The following is a 27,506-nucleotide window of genomic DNA, read 5'->3' as shown; positions in this document are numbered from 1 at the left end:
CCTCCAGCGAAAAGGCAAAACTACAGGAATCTGGGGGGTGGCTGGATCCCCTGCAGGTGTCCAGCAAGTCCAAGTGCCAGACTTCCACCTTGCCTCTCCTACAGTGTTTCCATATAAATTTAGGGATGCGTTCTTACTGACTACCCTGACAGAAAGTTCCCAGGTTTTACTGAGAGCTTATCTCCTCCACAGCCTGCAGCCCTGAGTACCATGGAAGGCATCCCAGGTGCACAAGCTTATATTGAAAGTGTCTCCCAGATGGCTGAGGTTTCAGAAGAAAAAACATACACACACATCTGCACACTGACATAAAAAAAATGACCTCAGAGCCTTGAAAGTTTCCTCCACATGGAGGAGTTGAGCAGGAGGCTCGATTCCCTCCTGCACTGCTCCAGATCTGCCGTGCTCCCCTCGGTCCCAAGGACGCCACGCACCCCTGAGCAGTGGGACACCACAGGGCAGGCACGGCTCCAGCTGCACCTCCAGCTGTCTGTCATGGAGGCAGAATTGCTGTCCTGTGACATGAAAAGAAGAGGTCAAAGGGAAGCTGGGAATACCCCAGCCACACTTACCCGCACTGTGTGAAGCGAACAGCAGGGAGCGGAGCAGCAATAGGGGGACTCGCAGGCACCGCTTGCCAGGCCCCCGGCCAGCCGAGCTCAGCGCAGTGGCAGGATTTCCGAGCAGGCTGCAGCAGACTGGTCCTGCTCCCCTCAGCCATGTCCCTGCCCAAGTCACAGCCACGCCACGCTCTGAAGGAGCAGGCTTTGCTGCCCCGGGACTAGCTGCCTCCCAGCTCACGGCATGCCAACAGAGCACTGGCCATGAGCAATTGCCATCTCAACACAGACTCTAGAGTACTGCCAAGAGGAACTTTAAAACTATACATGTTTTGTTTTCATTTAAAGTATGAGCACAACATGCCTTTTTCATTTTCCACTTTTTATGAGTTTGGTCATATTCTTTTTTAATGAATTCCTATTTTGTTACCCTACCCCATGCAAAAAAGCATGGCTAGGAGAAGAAATTGATGTTTACTAAAATGTACAGAAAACAGTAAATAGACAGTAAGTTGCAAAAGGGAAGCATTGGCATGCATAATATTTCACCTCTGACACAAGGTAAGACTTGACAAGGTGAACACTGACATTCCTTTGTGACCATTTCCATGCAAACAGACACTGCCACAAGAACCTAGGCACTGAAATTTCTCTGTATTTGCACAAAGTAGAAATTCTGCAAATAACTCACGTCATAAGGACAAAGCTCAATTTTTCTTTCTTTCCCAAGCAAAATTACAATATATTTTTTTCCTCTTTCAGATAACTCAGAGAGATCTGAGTGTTTAGAGCATGTTGTTGTTGGAGAAGGGGTTCCCATGACAGACACTTACAGAAAAGCTAAGCTTTGCCAACACCCACGTGGAAGCCCAGACAAGCTGAGCATGTGCATGTAGAGGGAAGGAAACTTGAGAAATGAAGCAAAGGTTTGGAAGAAGCCACTCGGGCTGCCAGTCACCTGTATCTGTGCAGCCTCCTGACAGTCCACAAGTCTGTGCATCCTTTGCCTGGGACCTGGTGGTGGAAGCACAAAGAGAAGATAGACGAAGCCCAACTCTCAGCATGGCACCAGCTGGATGTCAAAAGCCTTATCTGGATTCACAACTTAAACACAGAGCGGAAGGGCAACGTATGAAAGTTACTACTGCTGCCAGAGAAAATATAAGGAAGGAAGAGATCTGGAGTAGACAGGCAACAGCAGGTAGCTCTGATCAAAAGCACGGTGATGCTCAATTTGTGGCACGTGAAACTACTGAAAGATTGAGTACTTGGAGACTGAGGGAAATGCAGAGGGAGCCCCTGGAGGGGAACCATATTTCAGCAGGTCATGAACAAGCCAATAATGATTTCCACTTCATTTGTGTGTGCACTAAACATACTTGGCATTACTTCAGAGGCTGGGGTCAAAAGTTCGATGAATATAGATCTTTGCTGAAGGCATTGTGCTCACAGAGGCATCTGGATGCCTGCTACAGGAGGGTCAGAGCCAGGTTTACACTACCCCTTACCCCTGCCCTGTCCTGGGATGTTTTCCCAGCTGAGATCCATTACACGACAGCATACAATACTTACACACCTCTCTCCTGCCAGCAGAAGACACCCACACCTCATTCCTGATTAGCAGGAAAAAAATCATTTCCATACATGTAACTGGCACTCAGAGAATCAGCCACAAAGCTTATCTTGCTTATTGCTTCACTGCCAGGATGCTTCAAAACAGCAAATGGGAAGCATAAAATCAGGGCTAACATTTATTTTGGGACCTTGCAATAGCCCTTCCATGGTACCAGTACCCTGGGCCAGCAAGAACCTTCCTTTGCTCCAGATCCTCTTCAGAGCATCTTCCAAAAACATATCTAAGTACAGCACACATGCACACACACACACACTCATACAGATGAGGGAGGGGGGAAGGACAGCCAACTCTATCACCCATCAGGTAAAGGTAGATAATTACAGAAGGGCAAACTAGAGCATTAGCGATGGCCAGTGCCTGAAGCAGAGAGCACGAAGAAGCGTGTTGCAATGAACCAGCATACACACGTTCTCTCCATGCTGATGCCTGCACTGCAGTCGACACCTTTGCACAGCTTTCAACATCCAGCATTTCACGCCGTGCAGTAGGACACCCATTTTCCATGTCTTGGGGATATCCCCGTGGGGCTTAACATGTGATCTCACCTTTTGCTCTTAAAAAGGTAACTGGAGCGAGGGCAGAAGTGCTTCCATGCTTGGTTTCTGTGAGCCAGCCTCCTGCCTAGCAGCTCCAGTAAGCCTCAGAGTTCAATTGGCTCTTAGCAGGCTATGAGAACTCACAAGTGTTTCAGACTGTTTGCAAGACAAGAAAGCTAAAGCACATCCATGTGGAAAGGGAATCAGGCTGTCTCCCACATGCCTTCCCTTCTGCTTTGTCCCTCTCTTGGTCTACCCCCATAATTTGGGGAGTGCAACATTTTGGTCCCCAAGACGCTACATTCGCAAGTGCATCGACAAGAAGAGCGCTTGGAAGCCACGGGAGTCAGGCACCAAAGGGGTTCCATTTCACGTGACATTTTATAGGAAGCTTTGAACCAGCCTCATTACCCTGGCGAGACAGCAGCAGATGCCTGCTTACAGACATCCATCACCTTTGTCCCTAACCCTGGGGCAGCCCCACAACAAACCAGCGTGCCAGCCCCAGGAGCAGTGCAAGCGGCCATTGCCAAGGCCTCTCTGCAAAAGGGGGCTGCTGCACCCTTGGCTGCTTCCCTGCTTGCCTCCTCGCTCTGCCTCAGCAGCTAAACAAGTGCCAGTGCTGAGCCGGTTTGCCTGGCCCCCAGAAAAGCACTTAGCAAAGAAAGGTCTGCCAGCTGATCACTTAGCTCCTTGGCAACACTGACAGCATTTTAACCTCACCCTTTAGGCTTTGGTGGCCTCAGTAATATCAACCCCATGTACTCTGAGATGCACAGTGGAGTTCCCCCGCACCTTTGCAGGGATGGCCCTTCAGTGATCCCTTTCTGCTCCGGTAGCGTTTGGCTGTTCCTGCTTTTGGATAGGCTGGGATGAAGGTGACCTGCAAGCACCGATTCCTATCTGAAGAAGATAACATAGCTGCACCAAAAGAGGGCCAAGTGCACAGCCACAGTGTTTTGAAAATCTCTGTGATCCCTTGGCTTTCTTGTCTTTCTGCAAAACACACCCAGGTGACAGAGACTCTGATGACTCACTGCATTTCAGCACATAGTTCAACTCTTTATGCAGAAATAGCGGGAAAGGGGAAAATCTGTCACGCCGAGGTTCACTACACCAACTGTGTTTTCCAGCTACAAGTAGCCTCATAGAAAAGTCTTCCAGGGAAGCAGAGGATCTCAACATCCAGAGAAGCCTCATGCAGGCTCAAGGGAAATGGAGGACCAGAAGCTTTCATTAACTTACACAGGGCTTGGCTGAACAGGATTCAGGTACTGAATATCAAAAATGAATCTGTCTTCCCCAGCCAAGGACCCTCTTGAACTTCAGTGGGAGCTTGCAATGCATGCTCTAAGGATATAAGCCTAATAGACTCACATTATCAGTTTGATTGTCTGCATGTAAGGAGAGAAAACTAAAAGAAAACAAACTTACTCCTTCTCTTTTCTTAAACTTTTTTTTTTTTAACATAATTAAATCCCCCATAATGACCACTGCAATCTAAATCTAATAAGCACGAGTTTCTGTTTTCCACTGGTAGCCATTTGTACTGCTTGATTTAGGCAACTCACTAAAGCATAAGAGGAACATTGCAAGACAACCTTCTTGAGGCAGTGGATAAGAAAAAAGCTTACCTAGACAGTATTAAATCACTACAATCAATTGCATCCTATTGCTTATGCTCCGCTGCCATTGGCAGGAAAGGCACGAGCTGGCTTATTTACACACGCATGTACACCACTGAGCTCATTCACACACGGCTGCTTTCCACCTCAGAGCAACAAAAATTAATAACAAAAATAATTAAACCTCATCAGCCTTCAAGCATATGGGAGCCTAAGAGCCCCAGAGCCAGATCCTCAGAAAATGCATCAGGCTCCTCCTGAGAGAGATTGGGGCCCGGCTCCTGCAGGGCTTGGCTGCCAGAACTGCCACGGCGCCTGGTCGTCACACTCCAGCAATAGATTACCCCATGGTATCGACCCCCCTGCTCTGGGTTAATTCTTTTAATTGTCTCAGCACATCTTTTCCCATTAGGCTGATGTAACTTGTTTAAGCATACACAGATTGATTTATGACAGCACTAGGGACGTTAATCAGATGCCTGCTCTCCAGTTAATGCGTGCTCTGTAAGAGAGGCAGGACAGCAGTCTCCTGTACGGGAGCTCTAGCCTTTTGCCTTGAAATCAAGCAAAGCCTCACAGCAAGAGCAGAATTACACCGCACTAAGAGGAGATGGCTCCCACCAGTGCAGCGGGTAATGCAAGGTCATTGCCTCCTGCTCTTGATTCTCAAGTGCCATCTTCTTTAAATATAGCTGCAATCAAGGAAGTGGAAGTTATCTTTGAGTTCACTGTTAGGAACTTATTGGAGCCCATTGAAATCCTAAAACCTCATCAGGAGGCAAAGGGTTCCTTCCCTTCAGACATAATCCCATTTGTCTCCATTTAAAGAGGCACCTTCCCTCACAGCACATGTTCAACATCTTTTAGCTCACCGCTGTGTGCTCCCTGCATTCCCCTTTCACTGCAGTAATGTACACAGAGCAGAAGGCTGCACAAAACAGCTTTTTTTTCGACACACGGTGTTTAGGTCATGCAACGTGCAGGGCAGAACATTCAGATAGCAGGGAGAGAGGTAAAAAATGGGTTTTAAACCAGGGTTCTCAGTAGTAGTAATAAAGATTGGAAAACTCAGGAAAAAATAGGAAATCCTGCAAACCCACAGTACTTCCCATTTTGCCACTGTGCTCAAAGTTAGATCAACTGGATGTATTCAGTAAGAAAGAATTTCATGCAGGTGCCACCATCTCACTGAACAAGAAAGAAAGTTTGCAAGTTTGCCCCCTGCATTTGTGCTTCTAAAAAAAAAAAAAAAAAGGGGGGGGGGGGGAGGGAAAAAGGAAAACACACTCTTTGCCAAAGTGCCGAAGAAAGCAAGTTCCAATTCTGACTCTAACCTACATAACCAGACGCTGCTTGGGATCACAGCTAAGACACACCAGGCTCATCACTTTTTGACAGCAAATCCCATGCATTTTCCCTATCAGCAACAGGGCTCAGATCGGGGACTCTCATCTCATCCTCCCAGGTGCTCCCCCCATCACCCAGCCTGTCCCACCTCAGTTAGCAGTCAAACTTCACTCCTCTCACACCTGCAAATCCTTCAGAAAGTCTTTGGTACTGTTCCTAAACACAAAGTTCCTGGATGTGCGGACAAGTCTCAGCACTTCTTAAGAAATTTATTCCACCTATGACCTAGCCTTCTCCAATCCATGGGGAGAGGGGGAGGAACTTAACTTTTTTTTTTTTAACTGCAGATGTGTTCTCTTGAACCAAGTTCCAGCCCCAGCTCAGCCCCTTTAAACACAGGGGCAGGAGAGCCAACTTGGGCATAACCAAGCAAACTGCCTGGAACCTGCTAGCCCCAGGATGGGGCCAGAGTTGCCCTAGGCAGGGGGTAGGACACATGCATAGGCCAGCACCACCCACCGCTCTGCTCCAAGCCCAGCTCTCACCCAGCAAGGGTCTGCAGCAGCATGAACCCCACCAGAGCTTTCCCAAAGCTCTGTATCAGCATAGGCACTCCAGGGAAGAGACAGGAGGTAGGACTGACACTAGCTGGCCACGCTTTTGGCCCAGGCAGAGAGGCAATAGGAGGTGCCTGGCCAGCCGGAGCAGCCCGTGTTTCTAGAGCCAGGTAGCAGGGAGTATTTGCAGTGAGTTCTTGGAGAACAACCCTCGTGCTGAGAGCAACTCACATTTTCAGACAAAATAAGTGAGACAATTGTACGAGTATCCTCAGAAGACTCATGAGCAAAGACCAAAAAAAAAAAAAAAAAAAGTTATATAATGTATTATTAATTATGGATCATTCATTCAGTTCTACTCAAAAATATCAAAGGCTGCTTTGATAGATCTAAAAGCACCAGCAGGAGCCACTGCCCTTTGTGGCTCGCTGAGAGGCCTCACTAAGAGCCCCCAGCTGAGAAGGGCCACACGGCCCACATGCTGTTCTGAAACAGCACCGACACAGAGCTCCACAGATACTCCAAGTGACAAAAAGGACAATTAAATCACTACCTTGGCTTTCCTGCCTCCACCCACAGTCTGTCTCAGGCCCCCACTCCAAAAAGCCAGCACACTCTTACCCCATCCTCCTTAATGCGCTCAGACACAGCTTTAAGCCTTCCTGAGGAACCAGCCCTGATGCACACCTGCTGTGTCATCCTAAATTTGTGTAAATTTTCCCAATCCTACACATCTGCAAGTACCTATAAGGTGGCTTCAATCTCCACTGATTTTATCTATGCTGTGAAAAGGAGCATTTTCTCTCCTCAAACTCAAGTGTTTTTCTATAGTTCACAATTCAAAATGTTTTTCAATGTATTCAAAATGTTAACTCAAAGGATGAAAGCTTTTTATGAATGTAACTTCTGTGAATAAAAGAATACATGAGAATAGATGGGCAAGACCAGTGATAAATTTTGCCTCACAGCATCACCTAATATGCCTATAATATATGAGTAAATATCTAAGGCACAATAATTATTCTAGGATTATCTTCTCCGAATTTTGTAAGTCACATGGAAAAGCGGGAGCTGTGACAATGTTATATTGTTTGTCCCCAGAGGCCAGTACCTATTTCGTACTTTACTCAGAATTGTCTCCTTTGTGATAATTTTGTAGAAAGGAATTATGAAAATTGCCAGATGCCAGAGCTTTTCTTGAGAGACAGTGAAATTTCACTTAGATAGTATGAAGATATAAGCTGACTCGTATCCTGTCACTGGGATATGTCACGAAATAATATATTGTGCAAACATGTTTCTATTTCTTTGCCAAGAGATTTGCCTCCCTGTTTAAGTAAAACATTCATATGCAATTCATTCTGCTTGGGACAATGTTGATCCCTTTACAGATTACAAAACTAAAACATTTGACAGGTTATTCGAAATATCCTTCTGTAGCCAGCAGGACAAAAATGCCCAGCATGATGGAAACGTACATTTAAACTGTCAGCAAATCAGATTGCCAATCTGACACTGCTTTTAAAGCAACAGAAACTATCTGTGAGTGCGCGGAAGATGTGTCTCCTGCTGTCTCCGTTCTGAGAGGCTGTTAAGCAACAGGGAGCTAATGAGGAATTTGATTTGGGCTACAGCAAAGCCCCAAAAGGTGAACAGACATGAGTAGCTACCAGAGAAACATGCTAAGAATCAGTAGCGTCAAAACATATCTCAGGTTCCTTCTCACTGAAAAACTGGATGAGAAATGAATGCAGGCATGAACTTGAGGGGTTTTGGAACAAAAATAGATTTTGTATTCTTACAATCGAAAAGCCGAAAACGGTGTCTTTGGAGAAAAAACAATACTTCTCCAGTTAGTTGCAGAACATTTTGACAGGCTTCCTCAAAGGAGCAAAGACAAAATAGAACAAAAATGATGCCAAAGAGCTGGGAAGAGAAGCGGTCATTGGGAGGGGAAGAATTTTCCCAGCTCTTATTGCTGCTTCTTGCATCTCAGAGATGGATACCAGTGCAGCATTTGTAGTCCTCGCCTAGCCTGTGACTGACAGAGCAAATGTCTGAAGGATACAAAGAAGAGACAAGGACAGATTAAGGTGACACAAAGAGCAGACGCAGGCATAGCATGAACAAAACAGGAAAAGAAATTTCAGACTGAACATTAGGAGACTACTCAAGCCATGAATTTTATTGGACAGCAAAGTATTCTCTAAGGGGGGAAGTGGAATTTCCACTGGCTCAGCCATTTAGAAGTAGAGGTATGTCCTGCAATTTCAGGGTTGGAAGCCACGCTATAATTCAATATCTCTCTTTTAACTCTAACTGCATAACTGTCTATTACAACTAACAAGAACATCAAGTATTGCTGGAGCTACCATAAGCTTAGGCATAAACCCCTGAATTACTTTCTATCTTCTCCTTCTCATCCATTTTTCTGCCTCTCTCTAAGCATTACTGCCAAAGGGTGAAGCAGCATGAAGTATGGGCGCAGCGTAAAAACAAAACAGATCGTTCACCATTCCTTGAAAAAGTGTTAGGACAACCATTTTTAAAAAGAGGTTTTGCTTTATTTAACACAGCTTTCACAGAAATGGATGGGTGCACTTTCACGTACAGCCCCCATCCCTCATCACATCTGTCCCACGCATGAAGTTTTGTCTTCAGGAATGCGTCACCACGGACAGGCAGTCGTTGGGGGCTTACACCAAAAGCCCGTCGGCCGATGGGGCTGAGGCTCATGCCCCCCACACTGCCGACCAGACCTGCCCAGTGGGTACCGAGCCCTGCCTGCCCCCTCAGTGCCACCCCATGGGCACCATCGGCCAGAGATTTGCCAGCCCCTGCCAGGACTCCCTCTTTCCTCTGCCTTCCAGAGCTCCTGTGTGTGTTTTTCTGTGTCTCTGCCCTCAGCCGTGTGCCTGTCTGCCTTGGGAAGACAGGCTGCGGTGCCTAGCAGGAAGGGCAGGAAGCTCAGCTGCCACTGGCACACAGAAATACACGGCTTTTGCCTAGTGGCCATGGCAAAATGACTGATGTTTTCTCAGTAATTCCGCTCATGAGATAATTTATTGGTTTCTGTTTGACAGCCCCACTATTTCATGCACAGAAATGCATCTGAAATGAAGCTCCCGTAAATGGGCTTCACCTCCTATCTTCTTCCTTTTCCCTTATCACGCTTCTAAAGATTTTAACATACTTGTCAAACTAGGTGAGCCTCTACTCTGGACAGAATCAGATAAGCAGGTCTTTTAATCAGAAATGATGTAGGAGAGAGACACATAATTAGTTTAGCACTAAGTGCTAAAAACTATCGCCATACCCTTAAGAGGACAAGCTCTCTGTTGCAAACATTAAGTACTTGGGCTATTAAGAAAATTAATATTTTGCAGACAAGAGGAACTCTAACTCTCTGAGTCATTGTGTTTGGACTCCTCCTATCAGAAAGTTGTTCTCCTGTGGAAGGAAGACTTTTAAGGACACCCAATTAACTTAAGCCCATTGCTGACAGCAGGCTGCATCTTAGCAGTTGTTGCTTCTCTCTCTCTGTAAAATCATCCTGATACAGCATCAAAAACAACTGTCATTCCAAAGTGCAAGGACTATCAATTCTGCAGGTAGCAGGACAAGCAGGCACAGACTGTATACAGCCATTTTTTCTCTTTAGGTATTCATTTATTTTGATTTTTGGAGAAAAAACTTTCTCATTTTCCGAAATTCCCAACAGAGGTAGATCTCTCTTCTGAAGCTAACGTGGGTGTTAGAAGTGGGACCAGTTGGTCTTTCTAGACCCCTCTCTCCCTGCATGTTCAATTCTAACTGGTATCATCATCAGACCTGTAGGTTTACATACTTATAGACGTGTTATGTATTTTCTGTTGTTTCTGAAACCAGGAAGATCCTAAACATAATTTCTGGACCTTTTTGGACTCAAGAACAAATTCCTGTATATGGCAAAGCAGTTTTCGTGACCTGCATTTTCCTTTATCCACAGTGTCTCGAACAAAGAAAGTAGTAAGAAGTCCTGGTGCAGTCAGCTCTGGTCTTTCTACAAACCTAAAACCTTCTCCTTCTCCTTGACATTAAAAGTGGCTTTCCAAAACTGCTTGTTATGCACTGGAGGATGAATGAATTACATCACCTCTTCATTACATCTTCTCTGCTTTGGGATAAAAGAACAAAATTTTAAAAGTCATCTCATCTCACCCTGCTGTCCCATCCCAAATGTAATTATAAGTTTCTAAGCCAAACACCAGGGAGAAGGTTTTTTTGTTGTTGCTTTTTTTTTTTTTTTTAACTTTAATTTACTGTGGGTCCATCAACTCTGGCCACCTTTGAAGGTACATTTCCACCCCATTAGTTCTGTCTAGTCAAAGAAGCTCACGTAGTGATGACGCATCTTTTGTAGATAAGGGTATCCACTGATTTGATTTACTAAGAAGGCTAAATTTATTATGCAACATTTTACAAGTATAATTCTGCTTTCCCTTGATGGTAATAAATTCGATATCAGTTCCCCTGAGACAAGAGAACCAGTCCCTTTATTATCCAGACATGACCCCCAGAGCCAGATTCCATTTTAGAGACGGGAAATAGCCATATCTCTGATTAAAAGGGAAACTTTAATCAAATAAAGTGCCTCATCAAGCAAGAGCCAAGATTCCAATACTCCTGACTACAGCACAGCAATGATCCAAAGTCACATCTGCCCCCAGCCCATTACCACTTACTGTAAACGTGACATCCATCCCAAACAGGAGGTACAACTGCCAGGAGCTTCCGTGTCATCCCAGGAGCTGCTCTGCCAGTGCCCTGCAGAAACGTGTTCTCGGGCTGCTCCCCAGGCCCTGTTCAAGGACCCAAGGAAGACGGCCTTTGGGGCATTTGGGTATGTTTTTGCGCATCTAGATCAGTTTCAAGGGTGACAAGTAGCCTGAACCATGCAGCCAAGTGTAGCAGCCCTGGCCTTCAGCTCAGCACCCTCCCAGTCAGACTCTTCTATTCTCTCTGCTCCTACACTCTGAAGGAGGCTTTTGGAGCATTAGGATACTGGCTCCTTCAGAGTCCCAGCTCGAGAGTTCTGTCCCTATTGTCAGTGGTGTATTTCTGTAGTTTTACATCAGGCAATAAACAAATACGAAATAAAGATAGCAATGACAATATGGATGTCCTGGGGTACTATGAAGTGTGCTTTAAGCCTCCACTTGTGTGTAAGCACAATTCTGTATGCCACTCCACGCAGAGATCTCTGTCTTAAAGTCCTGCTGGTCATCTAGACAGTTTTCTTGCAACAGAGCAAGACTCTGCAACTGACAGATAAATCAACTCCCTTTCAGTTGCGGAAGCCCAGCTACGCAAGCAAATGAAGGCGCCCAAACTCCACATCCCCCCAGGAACCGCTGGGCTGGGAGATCCAGTTATTTCTCAGTCTTCGGCAGATCGCCCCCTTGGATCAGCCCACGCGTAACGTTTCGGTTACGGGAGTAACGAAATTTCCCCTCTGCTTCGTGGGGAAGCCGCGAAGCTGCACCGAAGCCGCCGCGCTGAGCGATGCCGCCCGCCCCGCGGGGCTTCCAGCCGCAGCCCCGGCCGGGCACAGCTCGGGGAGCCGGTAACGGCCCGGCGGCCGGCGGCTCGTCTCGGCCGTCTGTCCGCCCGCCCTGGCGCTACACCGGACGGGCACGGCCGCGGGGACCCGGGACGGTGTCGGAGGGGCCGCGCCGTCGACGGGCGGCCGCCGAGCCGCGGAGGCTCCGTGCTGCCGCGCCGTCGGGGCGGCGAGAGCAGCCCTGGGGGCGGGCGGGCAGAGCCCCCCCGTGCCGGCCGGCCCTGCAGCCCCCTTCCCGCGGCCGCTGGGCGCCGCACGGCGGGGCGGGGCGCGGCGGGCGGGCGGGGGGGCGCGGGTGGGGTTTCGGTGCGCGGCGCTTATTAGTGTGGTGATGGAGGGACGGCCCCGCCGAGCCGCCTCGCAGCGGCGGCGCGGGCTGGCGGCGGCCGCGGAGAGGTGAGCGGCGGCGGCGGGCGGCTCGGGCGTGCGGCGGCGGAGGAAGAAGAGGAGGAGGAGGAGGAAGAAGGAGAGGAGGAGGCGGCGGCGGCGGCGGAGGGGCCCCCCCGCCGTGCCCCCTGCGGGCGGCGGCGGGGCGGCGCTGCCGGCGATGGCGGAGGCAGAGGCGGGGGCCGCGGGACGGGCGCGGGCCGCCGTGGCGCGGCTCTCGGAGGCGGTGGGCGAGCGGCGGCGGCGGCTGGGCACGGCCATGGGGGAGGCGCGGCGGCAGCGGCGGCTGCTGCTGCTGGTGGTGTGCGTGGCGCTGCTGCTGGACAACATGCTCTACATGGTCATCGTGCCCATCGTCCCCGACTACATCGCGGCCATGCGCGGCGGAGGGGGCGCCGCCGGCCCCGCCGCGCCCGCGGGGGCCAACGAGAGCGGCGGCGGCGGCGGCAACCGGAGCCTGCTGCCCGCCCGGTACCCGCCGGCCACGGGGGGCAACGAGGACGTGCAGATCGGCGTGCTGTTCGCCTCCAAGGCCATGCTGCAGCTGCTGGTGAACCCGCTGAGCGGCACCCTCATCGACCGCGTGGGCTACGAGTTGCCGCTGCTGGCCGGGCTGGCCGTCATGTTCCTCTCCACGCTCACCTTCGCCTTCGCGGCCAACTACGCGACGCTGTTCGCGGCGCGCAGCCTGCAGGGGCTGGGCTCGGCCTTCGCCGACACGGCCGGCATCGCGCTCATCGCCGACCGCTACTCGGAGGAGCCGGCGCGGAGCCGCGCCCTGGGCACGGCGCTGGCCTGCATCTCCTTCGGCAGCCTGGCCGCGCCCCCCTTCGGCGGCGTCCTCTACCAGTTCGCCGGCAAGCGGGTGCCCTTCCTGGTGCTGGCAGCCGTCTGCCTGCTCGACGGGCTGCTGCTGCTCGCCGTCGAGCCGCCCTGCGGCGCCGGGGCGCGGGCCAACATGCCCGTGGGCACCCCGATCCACCGCCTCATGGTCGACCCCTACATCGCCGTGGTGGCGGGCGCGCTGACCACCTGCAACATCCCCCTGGCCTTCCTGGAGCCCACCATCGCCAACTGGATGACGGAGTCGATGGGGGCCAGCGAGTGGGAGGTGGGCCTCACCTGGCTGCCCGCCTTCTTCCCCCACGTGCTGGGTGTCTACGTCACCGTCCGGCTGGCTGCCGCGTACCCGCACCTCCAGTGGTTTTACGGGGCCCTGGGCATGGCCATCATCGGCGCCAGCTCCTGCCTGGTGCCCGCCTGCAGGAATTTCGGCCAGGTCATCGTTCCCCTCTGCGGCATCTGCTTCGGCATCGCTCTGGTGGACACGGCCCTGCTGCCCACCCTGGCCTTCCTGGTGGACGTGCGCCACGTCTCCGTCTACGGCAGCGTCTACGCCATCGCGGACATCTCCTACTCCGTGGCGTACGCCCTGGGGCCCATCGTGGCCGGCCAGATCGTGCACACCATGGGCTTCGCGCAGCTCAACCTGGGAATGGGGCTCGCCAATGTGCTCTATGCCCCTGTCCTCCTCTTCCTCAAAAATGTCTGCCAAATGAAACCCTCACACTCAGAGAGGAACATCCTCCTTGAAGAAGGACCTAAGGGACTCTATGACACCATCAAAATGGAGGAGCGCAAAGGCGTGGGCAAAAGCCTGCGGCCAGTGGGTGAGACAGAGGAGAATGGCACGGACTCTTACCGCAGAGACCTGACAGGGGTGTCTGAGGAGGACTCGTCAGACTATGAGTACAGTTAGGTTCTCCCACACCACTTGGGAACAAGGCGGGACGCATGGGAGAGGGGAAAGGGAGGGGGGGGTGAGAGTACTACTGCATTCCGTTTCTGTACCGACGTGCAATATATACAGTTTAATCTTTGTCATGATGTAATGGCTTTCTTCTAGACTTATTTTAATCGGTATTTCCTTCAGCATTCTGGCAAGGTGTGTTTGGGGGGGGAGACAATCCTGAAGAAAATTATCAGAGTGATCATTGGCATAAATCTAGGAGGGGGGGTCCTTCCAACACAAACAAACAACAAAAAACAACAACAAACAGAAACAAAAAAAAAAAAAACAGCCTCATAGCTGGGGCATAATTGTGCAAAGTTTTCTTGAGCTGAAACTGTGTCTGAAATACTGTATATCTCTGTAAAAAAAATAATAAGAAAAGCAAAAAAGGCTGTGTAAAATTTCAAATGGTGTATTCAGGGACTTAATAAATCTGGTGTACATATACTTAGATTTTCAGTTGGTTTCATATATTTAAGAAGAGCAACAACTATCACAATGTCTTATTCTTCCTTGGGAATAAACTGAAGTATTGTACTTTTTTCTTTTTTTCTCTGTTGTGCTGCTCTCCGGTAAGTGCAATATGCTGTATTATGTTGAAGTCCGAACTACAAGAATAATAGAACCTGAATAAATGGAATTGAAGGGGATCGATTGCCTTTGTTTCGTTGTTGCGGGCTGCTTGTGAGAGGGAGCTTGGTTTTGCTCAGTGTAACCCCTACGGTAACAATTCCTCCTAGCACCGATCGCATCGGGTACCAAACTGCCCAGCAGGAAAGCCCCGTAGGAAATGTACTCGTTCATTCTTCCAAACATCCGTTAACGGGGCCGAGCAAACAACATTGCACTGCCAACACGCTAGCCATCGCCTGAAAACGGCCCCGTGGTCCCAACTCGTACTCTCACACGAATTTAATTTTAGTTTTCCCGATCGTGAATTACAAACGTTCCGCTGGTCACACTGCCAGCAGCTTTTCGTGGTGCTGAACGCTGCCGCGATCGCACTGACAGCGCCCAGCGCAGCCGGTGGGGGTTAAACAAAACAAAGAAAAGCGGGGAGAAGGGCTTGGGCAAACGGTCGCCAAAAGTGGAAACCTTCGATCCATCCGCAACGGAACCTGGGCGCGTGTTTTGCTCTGCAAATTTCTCTTGAAATAAACCAAAATCGTTTATTTTAATTCCTCCCTCGTTAGGAAACGAAATAAAAGACTTATACTGTCGAGAGAAGCAAAGCGCAGACACGAACAGCCGCGGCAACTACTGAAGGGCTTTCGGCCGGCCCCGGGGAGCCGGGCGCGGAGGAGAAGCTGCCGCCCAGCCGCCCGGGACGCGCAGCCCCGCAGCTCCCGTCGGGGCGGCCGTGCCGCCGCTGACGGGGCGCAGAGCTCCCGAGAAGAGCGCGGCGGCGCCGTGACACGGCGGGGCCGGCCGAGGGCAACGGAGCCGAGCCCCGTTCCCCTAACCCGCAGCCTCCCGCTTCGCGGTGTGCTGCAAGCCAGGAGGAGCCGCACGGCCCGGGGCCGCGCCCGACGCCGGCGATGCCCTCCGTGGGCAGCCGGTGCCGCGGGGAGCTGCGGGCCCCCGGAGCTCCCCCTGCCGCCTCCGGGGAGCTTCTCGGCTGCCCTCGACGGTGCTTGGGGCGCGGCGGCGAGCCTGTTGCGCGCAACGGGAGGGGCGGGCAGGGCAGGGCCGGGCCGGGCCGGGCCGGGCGGTGCCGGGGGCGGGGAGGAGCCAGGCGGCGGCGGGGACACGCCGCGCTCCGCTCGCCCTCGCCCAGAGGGGCCCCGGCCGCCGAGGAGGTGGCAGTGGTGGTACCCCGGCCGGAGCCGCCGCGGAGCGCCCCGAGCAGCAGCAGCAGCAGCAGCAGGTAGGCGCGGGCGGCGCGGCCCCGACGGCCAGAGCCGGGCGGGGGGACGGGGGTACCGCGGGGGCTCGGTGCCCTCCCCGGGGGCACGGCGAGGGAAGGGGTGGCGGTGCCCAGGGCTGCCGTGCCGGGAGCGCTCCCCGCGGTCCCGTGGCGGCTGCGAGCCGCGGGGGTTCCTGGCGGCAGCAGCGGGGCCCGACCCCGCCTGTGCGCCCCTGAACTTCGAGCGCTGGAGCCCGGGAACTTCGAGCGGGGCTCCCTGACACCGCCCGGGGCAAGCACCGGCACAGGGGGGAGCGCAACGCCGCGGTGCGAGGTGCGGCAGGCTGCCTCCGGGTTCGACTGCACGGAGAACTCGGTGTGTGTCAGCACAGTGCTCACAGCACTGCCCTGCTGCTGTCAGCTGCCCGGGAGATCAGTGCCTTTTGTTGCGGATTTGAGCCGCTGCTGGGAGCTGCAGGGAAAGCCACCGGCTCCCCAGCCTGCCGTGACTCGCAGCCGTCCCGCTAAGCCGCTCACCCTGGCCTGCCAGCTCAGCTAGCTGTAAATAAAAACAGCTAGGATTATTTTTTTCTTTTGCTTAATAACTTTGACAATGCACCTCACAACTATCCGAGTGAGCAACTTTGAAGTCATCTTGAATTTCTGCAGGATTTTCTCTTGTGTCAGTTTGCCTTGTTCAATATTAAGCAAATATCGGATTGGGTGTGATGCTAAGCTGGCAGCTGCCAAACCAGAGACAAAGCCTCAGTTCATCCGTACCACAGAGTATAGTTCACTCTATCACCACCAAACTCCTTATCACACTCATTTCACAAATATGTGAGTCTGTTATTAGCACTACTTCCCACGGACACAGAGCCAGTACAGACCTGGAGTTTGTGTGGTTATTTACTGCAGTTTGACAAACAACCTCAGCAAAGAAAGAACAGAAGTCCCAGTAAGGAGAACAGCAAGCAAGGTTTTCCTCTAGGGGAAAATAGGGTCTCTGAAGACAAAATGGCTGCTCGGTATTTGAACGCTGGCGGGGAGCTTAGGCCAGCACATCTACAAGTGAGCAAGCCACCCAAGAGCTGCAGGATGTGCTTGTTATTTGCAGAGCTTTGAACCTGGGTTGCTAGGAGTAGAGTGCGCTGCTATGTGATGAGACTCGTGTAGCACACGAGAGGGAGTGGAGCAGTGCAGCGGGTTAATGTGGCCTTTCGGCAAGGGAAATCGTCTCTCACCTGGGTTGAAATCCTGAGCAGATGACAGATCAACATGAATGCCGTGTGGCTCATTGCAGTGCCCCAGGGACATCTCTCAACCTTACACAACCTACTTCACAGCACACAACCCCACTGGCAGTGCAGGACAGGGAGAGGACAGGATCAACTCAGGGTGTCAGTGACAGTGTACAAATTGTGCAAGACTGCAATCACCAAGCCAGTTCCTCAGGAGAGGAATAACACAAAGCCCCCCCTGCCCATCTCTAGCCAAAACTCTTCATTTCACTTTAATACACTGAACTTTTTATTCAAAATGTTTTTAAAAGCTTCTGTAGAAGTAATTCATGTGCCCTTAATTTGTAGTTCCAAGGGTTTCTGAAAGAAAATATGACTTTTTCTATTTAGTCAACAGATGCTCTTTTACATTTTGCTTACCCACAGTACGAAGTAATTAAAAAGAAACTCCTGTGATTTGTCAAGACCTGTCTGCACACACAGAACTACTGCTGTTTTAACTGTACCACTGTAACTGAAGGACAAGGGCTAGGCGTGGGCACTATTATATGGAAAGAAATATGTCTTGCCTATTCTTGTACAGAAAATGAGTAAGAGGCATCTTTAGAGTTGGAAACCAAGATAAGCACAATACCAGAGAGACACGCACAAAAGTATTTGCTCTGTCACAGATGACTTCTGTGACTTGTGTCAGGATAAGCCATCTCCTGGATAAGTAGATGCTATTTGGAAAGGCTGCAGGTCCAATCGACTCCTACACAGTGTACGCCACCTTTCCCAGCCCTCCTGCAGCCCAGAAGCTATGCCCTGAAGCACCCACACCCTGTGAGCTTCCAGCCTGCAGGGGGGAAAGGCACATCTCCATTGAGTTGCTTTCTGCTGCTTCCACATCTCTAACACGAAGGTGACAGCACCTTACTGTGTCAGTGGATCAATACATTTAAAGACTGCCGTGCTTTCAGATAAAATGGTAAAGGGAGGGTATATAAGATCCGTACATAGTTAACTGCAACCTTATGGCTACCTGTCCTGACACAAGTACATTCATAGAATAGCCACCTCTCTCCTCCAGCTAATGTCTAACAGTAATACAAAATGTGCAGATCATGGCACAATGCATTGCAAAGTAGATTAGAGTGAGAAAATAATGCTTGCTGAGAAGGGACTGTTTATGTGCATCAGATAGTTTTAGAGAAATAAATTTATAGCGAAATGGGACAAACAGACTGTCAGAGCAATCTCCACAGGGCTCAGATCAGCTAGCTTTGAATCTTGTACTTCTATTTCTCTTCAGTTTTGCATTCTGAAGCTTCTGTGCATGCTTGTGCAGGGAATACTTCCCATGAACATTTTGATTATAAATAACGGGTACTGACTGGACTTTAAATCTTTTCTATTTCCAGAACTGAGGCGTGAGGCTCTGTAAGTGCCCCCAAGTGATTTCAATTTCTGTCCTCTACAAAAAATATCAAAAGAAATGCAGGAATGCCTGTCCTAGAAAAAAACATGCAGAAGAAGGAGAAAGATTCGTCCAGTAAAGATGAGACGGTAAGTGACTGTTTCCGGGAAAAGAAAAAGAAAAAAAAAGAAAAAGCAGGTTCAAGACGGATTACTTTTAACAGCTGACAGTAAGACCAATGCTGTAAATTAAGGTAAATTACTTTAATGATTGTAAACCAAGCTCTGTTCTAGAGTAGTTTTCTTTATTTCATGGAACACTACTTAACCTTCAGCAGTTTATACTCAGGAACTAATATTAGTGCTTCCCATATCCACATACAGTCCTCTTCCCAACATCCCATGAAGAATTCTAGCAAGTGAAATATTGCAATACAACAAACAGATGCATTACTACATGGGCAGAGATGGCATATAATTATTTCTTAACAGTACAAAACTATCAAACTATCACATATGATTCGTTTGCAAGTGGGTTTAAAAGATGCCGGATGTTTATGCCTATCATTAGTCATTTAAATCCCTTTGTGTTTAAAGCTTTTTCTCTTAAGCAGATTCATGAAAATGTACAATAACCTTATCCAGAAAGGACAGGCCAAACTTACGTATCAAAAAGAAATTTGGCACATGTATTTTCTCTAGCCACGAAATCAGTGACAGAACAGATTCCAGACTAAATACAGCTTGAAACTGAAGAATTACCATTCTTTTATTTCTGAGATCCAGGGTGTATTATAGGCTAAACTGGATTTGCATCTCCGTTAGTAATGGGTAATCCAATGACACTGTTTATGAGCATCTGTCATCTTTAGTTTCTAGATAGGGAAATGCAGAGCAGCACTGACTTTCCTGTGGCTGTGACAAGGCAGTGCAGGGGTTTAAGCTCAGAGGACACCCACTCCCTGCTGTCTGTTCAGAGCCCTTCCTCCATTCTGCTCCCTCCCTGCATGCACTGCCAAAGGAGTTTGCAGCTAGCCTTGCTCTGAGCAGCAGGTGGGACTAGGTGACTGCCAGGCATCTCTTCTGAACGAAATCATGCTGTGGTTGTACAATCTTCTGAAAATGAATGTCTGTTACATCAAGTGCAAGTGAAAAAAGCTGAACTTCACCTGTTTAAGGAGACAGGCAAAAATCTAATAAAAGGAACAAACTCTCCAAAAATTTATGGTCCACACTCACTATTGTTTCTCAACTGGGAAACATGTCTACCTCCATGAGGATCTGTGCTTAGAGCATCAGACCACCCTCTTGCAATTTCCCAGTCCTTCGTGGATTACTTCACTGCCTGATTTTCCCAGTGCCACCATAATTCCTCTGGCTTTTAAATGACTAATTACACTTTGCTTGCTTAATTTTACATTTAAAAAAAAAAAAAAAGGAAGGAAGGAAGGTAAATTGTCTGGACACCATGAGCTTGTTTTCTTCCCAGATCCTATTGGTTTCCTTCAGCAAACAGAATATGGATAAAGCAGGTATTAACAGACATGTTTTTTATCACATTTTCTGTAAGTGTTTCAGGCTGACTGACAACAGAGTTTTGGTAGGGTGGAACTCAGATGTGTTGAGGATTCTCATCATGGTCTTCTTGTATGTAGTCAGTGCTAACAAACAGGCAGACCAGCACATTTTCTATTTCTGCAATTTTATAACCAATCATGTTATCAAATATTAACCTAGGGTTTTACTGATCACAAGCTAAGTATGTTCTTTACTAATGAAGTACCTTCTCATAATGAATTATTTTATTATGTTTGAATATATTTGAAGATTTTCCTGAGTCTAGTTCAGAATATATGCTTGTGTCATGCCAATTTGTTTGTTTGTCCTAGGATTTCTAGAATTTTTACTATGGAATATTCTTTTTTTTTTTCTTTCCCACTTGTTTCTTGGCATATTCATTTGAAAAATTCATTGGCCTAAAAATAGAGCTACTGGAGAGGCAGCACCACTTCAGGATTTCATACAGCTGCATACTATGGCCTAAAATCCAGGCACTTTATGACCTAATGAAACTCCACTGAAGTCTCACAATTACATTTGCAGTGATCAGTCATCTCAACTGCTAAAACAGAATAAATGGATTCAAAAAGGGATGCAATTTATTCGTCAGCAACAGGACTATCACAGCTGTTAAATGCAACAGCCCTAACCAAAGTCTCCAGTTTGTTCTAACCCACTGCTTGTGGGGTAGTGCAAGAGCCTATACATGTAGGCTGGGCCTCCCCTGGTTCCTCTCCGTTTCCCGAAGTATCTGTTACTGACGGCTAGCAGAGACTGCTGGGCTAGGCAAGCACTGGTTTCAGCCCACAGAACCATTCTGATATACACTGGCCTGCACTTACAGATCTCAAAATCAGTGTCCAGTCCATATACTACTACTACAAACCAAATACTGCTACTACTACTGCTACAAAATGCTGCTGTACCAGGTCTGCCTGGGATGGAGTTACTTTTTTCCACAGCAGCCCATAGGGCGCTGTGTTTTGGATTTCTGACTGATAGACTGCTGATAACACGCTGCTGTTTTGGCTGGTGCTGAGCAGTACTTGCACAGCATCAAGGTGCACAAGGAGCTGGGAGGGACACTGCCGGGACAGCTGACCCAGACTGACCAAAGGGATATACCATGTACTGTCATGCTCAGCAGTTTTGGGCTGGGTAGCTATTGCGTGGAGACTGGCTGGGCATGTCTGTGGAAGGCAGTGAGTGATTGCCTTCGCATCACTTTTTTTTCCTCTCTTTCCTCACTTTTTTTTTCCACTTTTCTTTTCACTTCCCCTGACTGGGGAAGTGAGCAAGCAACTGTGTGGTGTTTTTCTGCCAGCTGGGGCCAACCCAACAGCATACCAACATCCACCCTGCCTATCTAACAACAACAAAACCTGACATTTTGGGAACAAGCTGAGTTGCTTACTAATCTGTTTTTTCTTATGATTAGGTTGTGCCAAAACTTCCCGTTCCACCACTGCAACAGACCTTACACATGTACCTACAGTGCATGAAACACCTGGTGCCAGAAGAGCAATTTAGAAAGACCAAGGTCATTGTGGAACAGTTTGGGATTGCAGGAGGCCTGGGGGAATCGTTACAGCAAATCCTTGAGGAAAGAAGGGAAAAGACAACTAACTGGGTAAGAAAATACAGATTAGAAAAATAATTGCTGTATTGGAAGATGCTTGTTTACAAACTATCTGCAATGTTCTATGTGTGAGCGCTGCTCTTTCAACAGGTTTCTGCAAAACAGGGATCACGTCAGGTTCTACCAAAGGGAATGAATATTTCAGACATATTAGGCTAGAATTTGCAAACAGTGTCAAAATCCGCGTCATTGTTACATTTTCAGGTCAACAGTTTGTTGAGATAAATGAGGGAATTCACTCATTTCAGGACCCAGGTGTAAGTGCAACCTATAGGACACACTATATTACATCCTTTTGGGATGTAGTTTCAGCTTTTCTCTTCAATGATAATTAGACTCAATTAGATTTTTTAATCAAATGAAAAATGAAATCTGATAGGGCTAGTATGCTGTACACCCACCTAGCCAAAGCTCTGTTGCTGTCAAATTATTCTGGAACAGAATACTTAGGGATAGGAATTCCTCTTTCAAATAAGACTGCTGTTTGACATTCATTGTCATGGTGTACTAATGTAGTGACTCCGAAGTACCTTCTTGGTAGAATATACACACACATACATATATATACCACACAGGCAATAATGAAACCTCAGCCTTTTTTGTTTAGGTTTCTCCTTTCCAAGGCAGGAAAATTAAATAAGCTATTGAATAAATAGATTTCAAACTTCCACAAAGTCACAGCTCATCCTGCCTGCGTTCACCATGTAAGAATATGGCAACTGGAAACTAGAAACATTGATTTTATTGAAGTCCTTCCAGCCCAGCGAGGGAAAGAGCCACTCAGTGGTTTCATGGACTCAGTGACATCCTGTAGGCTTGCTCCTGATGTCAGTGAAGTGTTATTATTCCTTAACTGGTCAGTTATGTGATCCACTAGAATACTCTATTTCTCTTTCTATAGTCAGAAAAAAAGGCTACAGTGAGGGCAGTGCTTTTATTTTAAAAGCAGTGCTTAGTTTCTCTTCTCCTTGTTGCCAGTCTGAGGACTCCACTAAATACCGCCCAATCTGCTTTTGTTATTCAGATCATAGAACTTCATGGTTTTGGTGGCTACATTAACCATTTCTTAAATGGCATTGTTAATGCGAAGAGGAAACTCTTCATTTAACCACTTAGAGCATAAAACCTTCAAAGGAAGAACGTATAAGCATTTTCTGAAATATCTCAGCTTTAAATACTGGTTATTAAAAACAAAAGCCTGATCCTTAAATCAAAAATATTTGTTTGTTTGTTTGTTTTTACCGGGAATTTTACTTGACAGGGTACAGCTCTGCTCTGTTCTCCTGAAGACTCCAGAGACTGTGGGGGAAGCATCTGTTCTAACAGCAATGAAATATCTCAGAGGAAAGCTTTTTCTACTGATGCATGCATTCATAATTATTTTTGCATAATTTCATTGTTGTATATAGTTCCTATACGCAAAGCATGCCCACTAAACTCAGACAGACCATTTCATCGTTTTAGGAAGTCCTCCATTTTCCAAATAACAATTCTTTAAGCCTTACTCAGACATGAAGAATACCATTACCATACCTCTGCGTTTTTAATAAAAATGCTTAGAAATATAGACTGTCTGGGTCAAGCACTGGTGATTTGCATTTGTGTCAGTGGACACAGAGGGAATTCTCCAGGGGCCCTATTCATGTGCCAGTATCTCCAGGACCAAGCCATTAGGCTCAGAAAATTCTTATCTCACTCTACCTTTTTCAGGATGGTATCTGACGGCTAACAACAGAGCATCTTGGCATTGTTGACAAATATTTGTAGCCCCTTGAGGAAAGCCACTGCTAAACAAAATTCTGTCTGCCTCTTCAATATATCCCAGTCACTATGCAGGAGTCAGCAGCTAGAATGTTGTACTCAGAGATCTTTTTCTCGTAGAGGGAAGCAAACACAGAATACCAAAACCACCACAATACAGGGCTTGTTTGCTTTTTAATGGAACATGCTGTAAATTGCCATTGATTGAAAATGGGATTATGGAATTGCGGCTGATTTCAGCTGAGCTGAGGTCACAGAGCCCAGACTGAAAATGCTCAGCGGCTCCATTAATCAGAGCCCATGCCTGACACCGGGGGCACCAAGCACCCCCCGCCCTGAATGCTGTTCTGGGTGTCACTCCTAGCTCTAAGACCGTGTTTTGTCCCCTTCCCTCCCTCAGGTGTTTAACTACTGGCTGGATGACATGTACCTCAACAACCGGCTGCCTCTCCCAGTCAATTCCAGCCCAGCAATTATTTTTGCTCGTCAGTATTTCAAGGATGTAAATGACCAGCTGAGGTAATATACTAAGAGCTTGTATCTTTCACTAAATGAAAGGATATTTTAAATATACTGCTTTTGCAAAGAGACAATCAACTTTCATTGAAAAATAAGGGCTGTAACCATTAAATGATTTCCTAGAAGAACTGAGGTTACTCATAGAGCGATTCAGAAATAAGTGTCATTACTGTTGCATTTATTGCATGAAAAAATGTCATAGCATTTATCTGTTGTTTTTTGTTGTTGTTTTTTTTTTGTTTGTTTGTTTGTTTGTTTGTTTTTAAGGAATATATGCAAAGTGTTACATTGTATAATTCAAATTAACCATTTTTTTATGGGAAAAGGAAATACTAATTTCTGACATGCTGTTTAAAGGAATATAATCTGTAACATGCCATCATTATGACACCTACTCACCCTGCAAACCGGAAGGCCATATTGGCATTAAATTGTCCTTTCCAGGTGTTCAAAAGGACACTAGAAACACAGGAGATCTAAGAACAAGAATTCAGAGATCATTCCTCTGAAGGAAGCCATGTTCCTCCTGAGGAACATGGCTTCCTTCAGGTCCATCTTTCCCAGCTCCTGAACTCACCTTTCTCTTTTGAACTGTTATGGGCAATTACAGTAATTTCAGAAGTGGAAAGGTAGAGGAGTCGCCAAGCACAGAATATACCTCTCCAGACACCCCTAAAACAGGATTCCATTTTTCAGCTTTTGCCGAAACATTTTCTCCTTTTAAACAGTAAACTAGATAAAATCTACTTTCATATAATGCAATTTTCCTCTTTGCTTTTAGCACTCTCTAGCTGCTCATTACTGGAAGAATTAACTGCATATGAATTTATGCTGTTATAAACCAGCCAGAACCTCAAAGCTGATATGTTATTTTAACATTTTGCATAGACAGCCAATGTGTCTCTTTACTTTACTTTAAACATAACTATAAATGCTTCCATTCATTACTGCCTGAATTTATTGTGTGCACAGCTTTCTAAAAACCTCAGCTTTGCATTTGCTAATGCACGTGCTTTAACATGGAAATATTTCTCTCAGAGCCTCCCATTCAGACACAATGTAAATGAGCAGTGTCAGGAAATAGTACACCTGTCTGCAGCCCTGCAGAAAGAATATCTGCTTAGGACAGGAAGTACTCTAATAAATTGGACAGCTTATGAGTATTGATATTGAAACCCATGGTAAGGATTCTATTAAATATTCAGCCTCTGCTCCTGTTCTCTAAATAAATGCTTTCAGGCTTCCTACTCTAGCAGTTTAACCATTTGAAGGGCCCGTCTCTGGGATTGCGTATTTCTCTTGACGTGAATTAATTTAGGATTTGGGTGTAGGCAGGGGACTCTTCTTGCCAACCCAGAAGACTTTCTCTCCTTTTGCTCTGTCATCAATCATTCAGGCTCTCCTCTCTCTCGGAAGCAGTCCAGCATTGCTGAATGACAAAAGACTGATGTCACTTCTGTCTGTTACTTGCAGGTTTGCTGCCAATCTTATTTCGGGCGTGCAAGACTATAAAGCTTTACTAGACACGTAAGTAACTTGGAAGGAGAGTTGCTGTGGAGCCCTGCTCTATAGGGCTTCTGATTCAAGGGTGCTGTAACATGCCCAAAGTGAGGCTGTGTCACACCTCTCCAACATTTGGAAGGGCTGGAGATCCAGCACGGCTGCTTCAGCAATTTTTTATGTGCTTTCCGCTTTATTACTGCAGTCTAATGGCTTGGGGAAGGATGCTTTTTGATGCCTGGCAGTCATCACTTGCGCTTGTGCAGTGCAACCCAAAGGACACATGCAATCTTCCTAACAGAGCTACTGAAAGCACGCCAGGAGGGCCGTGCTCCCAGACCGAAAGAGCAGCAGTGCAGAAATGCAGCCCGCACCCCTACCTGGGTACCAGCCACCTGCCGTGGTGCCGTACCCACCGGGTACTGCACCTTCCATGTACAACATCAGCCTTCGGCACCCCCACCAAAAGAAAAATAACACATCCCACCAGAAGAAGGAAGCCTTGCCACAAACAGTCTGATTCAGTGGGTAATGAAAACAAACAGGTTGCATATTCCATTGTTACTTTCTGTATATAAACTCAGGAAGGGAATCCATTCTTTTTTAAGTCATGAGGCAGCTCATAACAGCATTTTACAAAGCACCACCTAGCCTCACCCAGTGTGTTCCAATTTTACTGCTAAAGTCACTGCTCCCTGAAGAACAGAAATAGTGGTGAACCAAGCACAGCAGACACCACACCATAAAGGAGCCATTTTCCTGGCTGGAAATATAACAGGCCTGTGTGATATGCTGTAACCAATGCTTATTTGGATGCAGAAAGCAAAAAAAAAAAATAAAGTTAAACAACATAGTCCCTATCTTTTATGAATCAGATAAAAAAAAAAAAAGGGAAAAAGGTCTGTTTGATTTTTCACTTCCAAAGTCTGACAGCTACTCAGAAAGTATAGAAGTAGTACTTTTTTAAGAAGTACTTTTGCACAAGATATGTCATAGACCAGGACTGATGTGCTATGAAGTACTGTTGCATACTAAAGCAGTTCATTGCATCTTTATATAACAGCATCTGAGATGAGCTAAGAAACTGCATTACTCAACCAAAGGATAACTTAAATTATTATTTTTGGCCTTACTACTCTAGAGCCAAAGACTCCCGTGATCAGATTTGCTTGCCTTAGGTCAATAATCATTTAAGTCCTCAGTAGAGCACCCTCGTATTATGATTGCTGTTTGCTTATCAGCCCTCCTGTATAATTATGAGGACACCCTAATTGTACCATCTTCAGTTCCTTGTTGCTGCCAAGGACTTCCACCAGCAAGTCTGCTGCTAGCTTCTCCAGGGTCATCCCACATGCAGATGCACACATTCCAGCCCAAACCCAAGTGTTTAGTTTTAACTGTGCAGTTACTCCATACAATTTCCAGGAATCAATATTTCAGAGCATGCCAAACTTGCTAATGTAAGACAGTCACAAGATCTTAGACATCTACTAAATTGGTATAACATTTTTGGTCCCATCAGTCAGAGTTAATAATTCCCTTCCTAACTGCTGCAACTACAGATTGTTTTATCTAAATCTACCATGCTAATCCACTATTTTTGATTACCATAGATGCTCTCTAAGACTTTTTAACACTTGTGTGCTAAATAACATTTTAAATACAAGAGGATTTCTGCATTATACAAAAGGAAAGAAGGGGAACACTGATAATCCTATTTTGCTGATGAGGAACAAAAAAAAAAGTGAAGCAACTCTACAAGGAAATAAGCACTACCAAGACTTCAACAACCAGGAACTGAAGTGCATATCCCTGGTTTAGAATTTTTGCAGTCCTAAAGAAGTTAAACAAGCTAAACTAGCATAAAATGCTACCCTGTACCAGCTGCTTGAGAGTAACCCTCCTTGTGTGCTGCTTTGCCCTGGTCCCTTTCAGGCAGGCTTGAAGCTTTGTCCTTTTTTGCTGAGGGAAAACCTCTTCAATAAGGTCCTCTTGTGGTC

The 27,506-nt window shown here is 47.4% G+C and overlaps 2 protein-coding genes and 1 long non-coding RNA gene across 3 annotated transcripts in view; 2 read left to right on the top strand and 1 right to left on the bottom strand.

The window, feature by feature from the left end:
* Positions 1-238: 238 nt before the first annotated feature.
* Positions 239-6,878, bottom strand: LOC137859405 (uncharacterized). Its single transcript, XR_011098260.1, has 3 exons — positions 6,815-6,878; positions 1,519-1,574; positions 239-515 (listed from the first exon to the last, which is right to left on the bottom strand). It is a non-coding gene; the product is annotated as an uncharacterized lncRNA (long non-coding RNA).
* A 4,912-nt stretch (positions 6,879-11,790) lies between these two features.
* On the top strand, positions 11,791-14,941 carry SLC18A3 (solute carrier family 18 member A3). The gene has a single exon (XM_068689028.1). It carries the CDS (start codon positions 12,411-12,413, stop codon positions 14,007-14,009), a length of 1,599 nt encoding a protein of 532 aa, XP_068545129.1. The 5' UTR covers positions 11,791-12,410; the 3' UTR covers positions 14,010-14,941.
* An 837-nt stretch (positions 14,942-15,778) lies between these two features.
* CHAT (choline O-acetyltransferase) overlaps positions 15,779-27,506 on the top strand; it is a 38,938-nt gene continuing 27,210 nt past the window's right edge. Inside the window, exons 1-5 of the mRNA XM_068689003.1 lie at positions 15,779-15,909; positions 18,533-18,677; positions 21,526-21,717; positions 23,888-24,006; positions 25,480-25,533. Of these exons, the coding sequence (XP_068545104.1) occupies positions 18,615-18,677; positions 21,526-21,717; positions 23,888-24,006; positions 25,480-25,533 (428 nt within the window). The 5' untranslated portion in view covers positions 15,779-15,909; positions 18,533-18,614. The remainder of the gene's footprint in view (positions 15,910-18,532; positions 18,678-21,525; positions 21,718-23,887; positions 24,007-25,479; positions 25,534-27,506) is intronic.

Source organism: Anas acuta, chromosome 7, assembly GCF_963932015.1.
Source record: "Anas acuta chromosome 7, bAnaAcu1.1, whole genome shotgun sequence".
In the NCBI taxonomy this organism is placed as follows: Eukaryota; Metazoa; Chordata; class Aves; order Anseriformes; family Anatidae; genus Anas; species Anas acuta.
The sequence above is the reverse complement of the archived record's forward strand: the minus strand, read 5'-3'. Positions and strand labels throughout refer to the sequence as shown.

What these genes read in the sequence shown, in the direction of transcription:
- SLC18A3 (XM_068689028.1), top strand. Translation starts at nt 12,411, where the DNA reads ATGGCGGAGGCAGAGGCGGGGGCCGCGGGACGGGCGCGGGCCGCCGTG.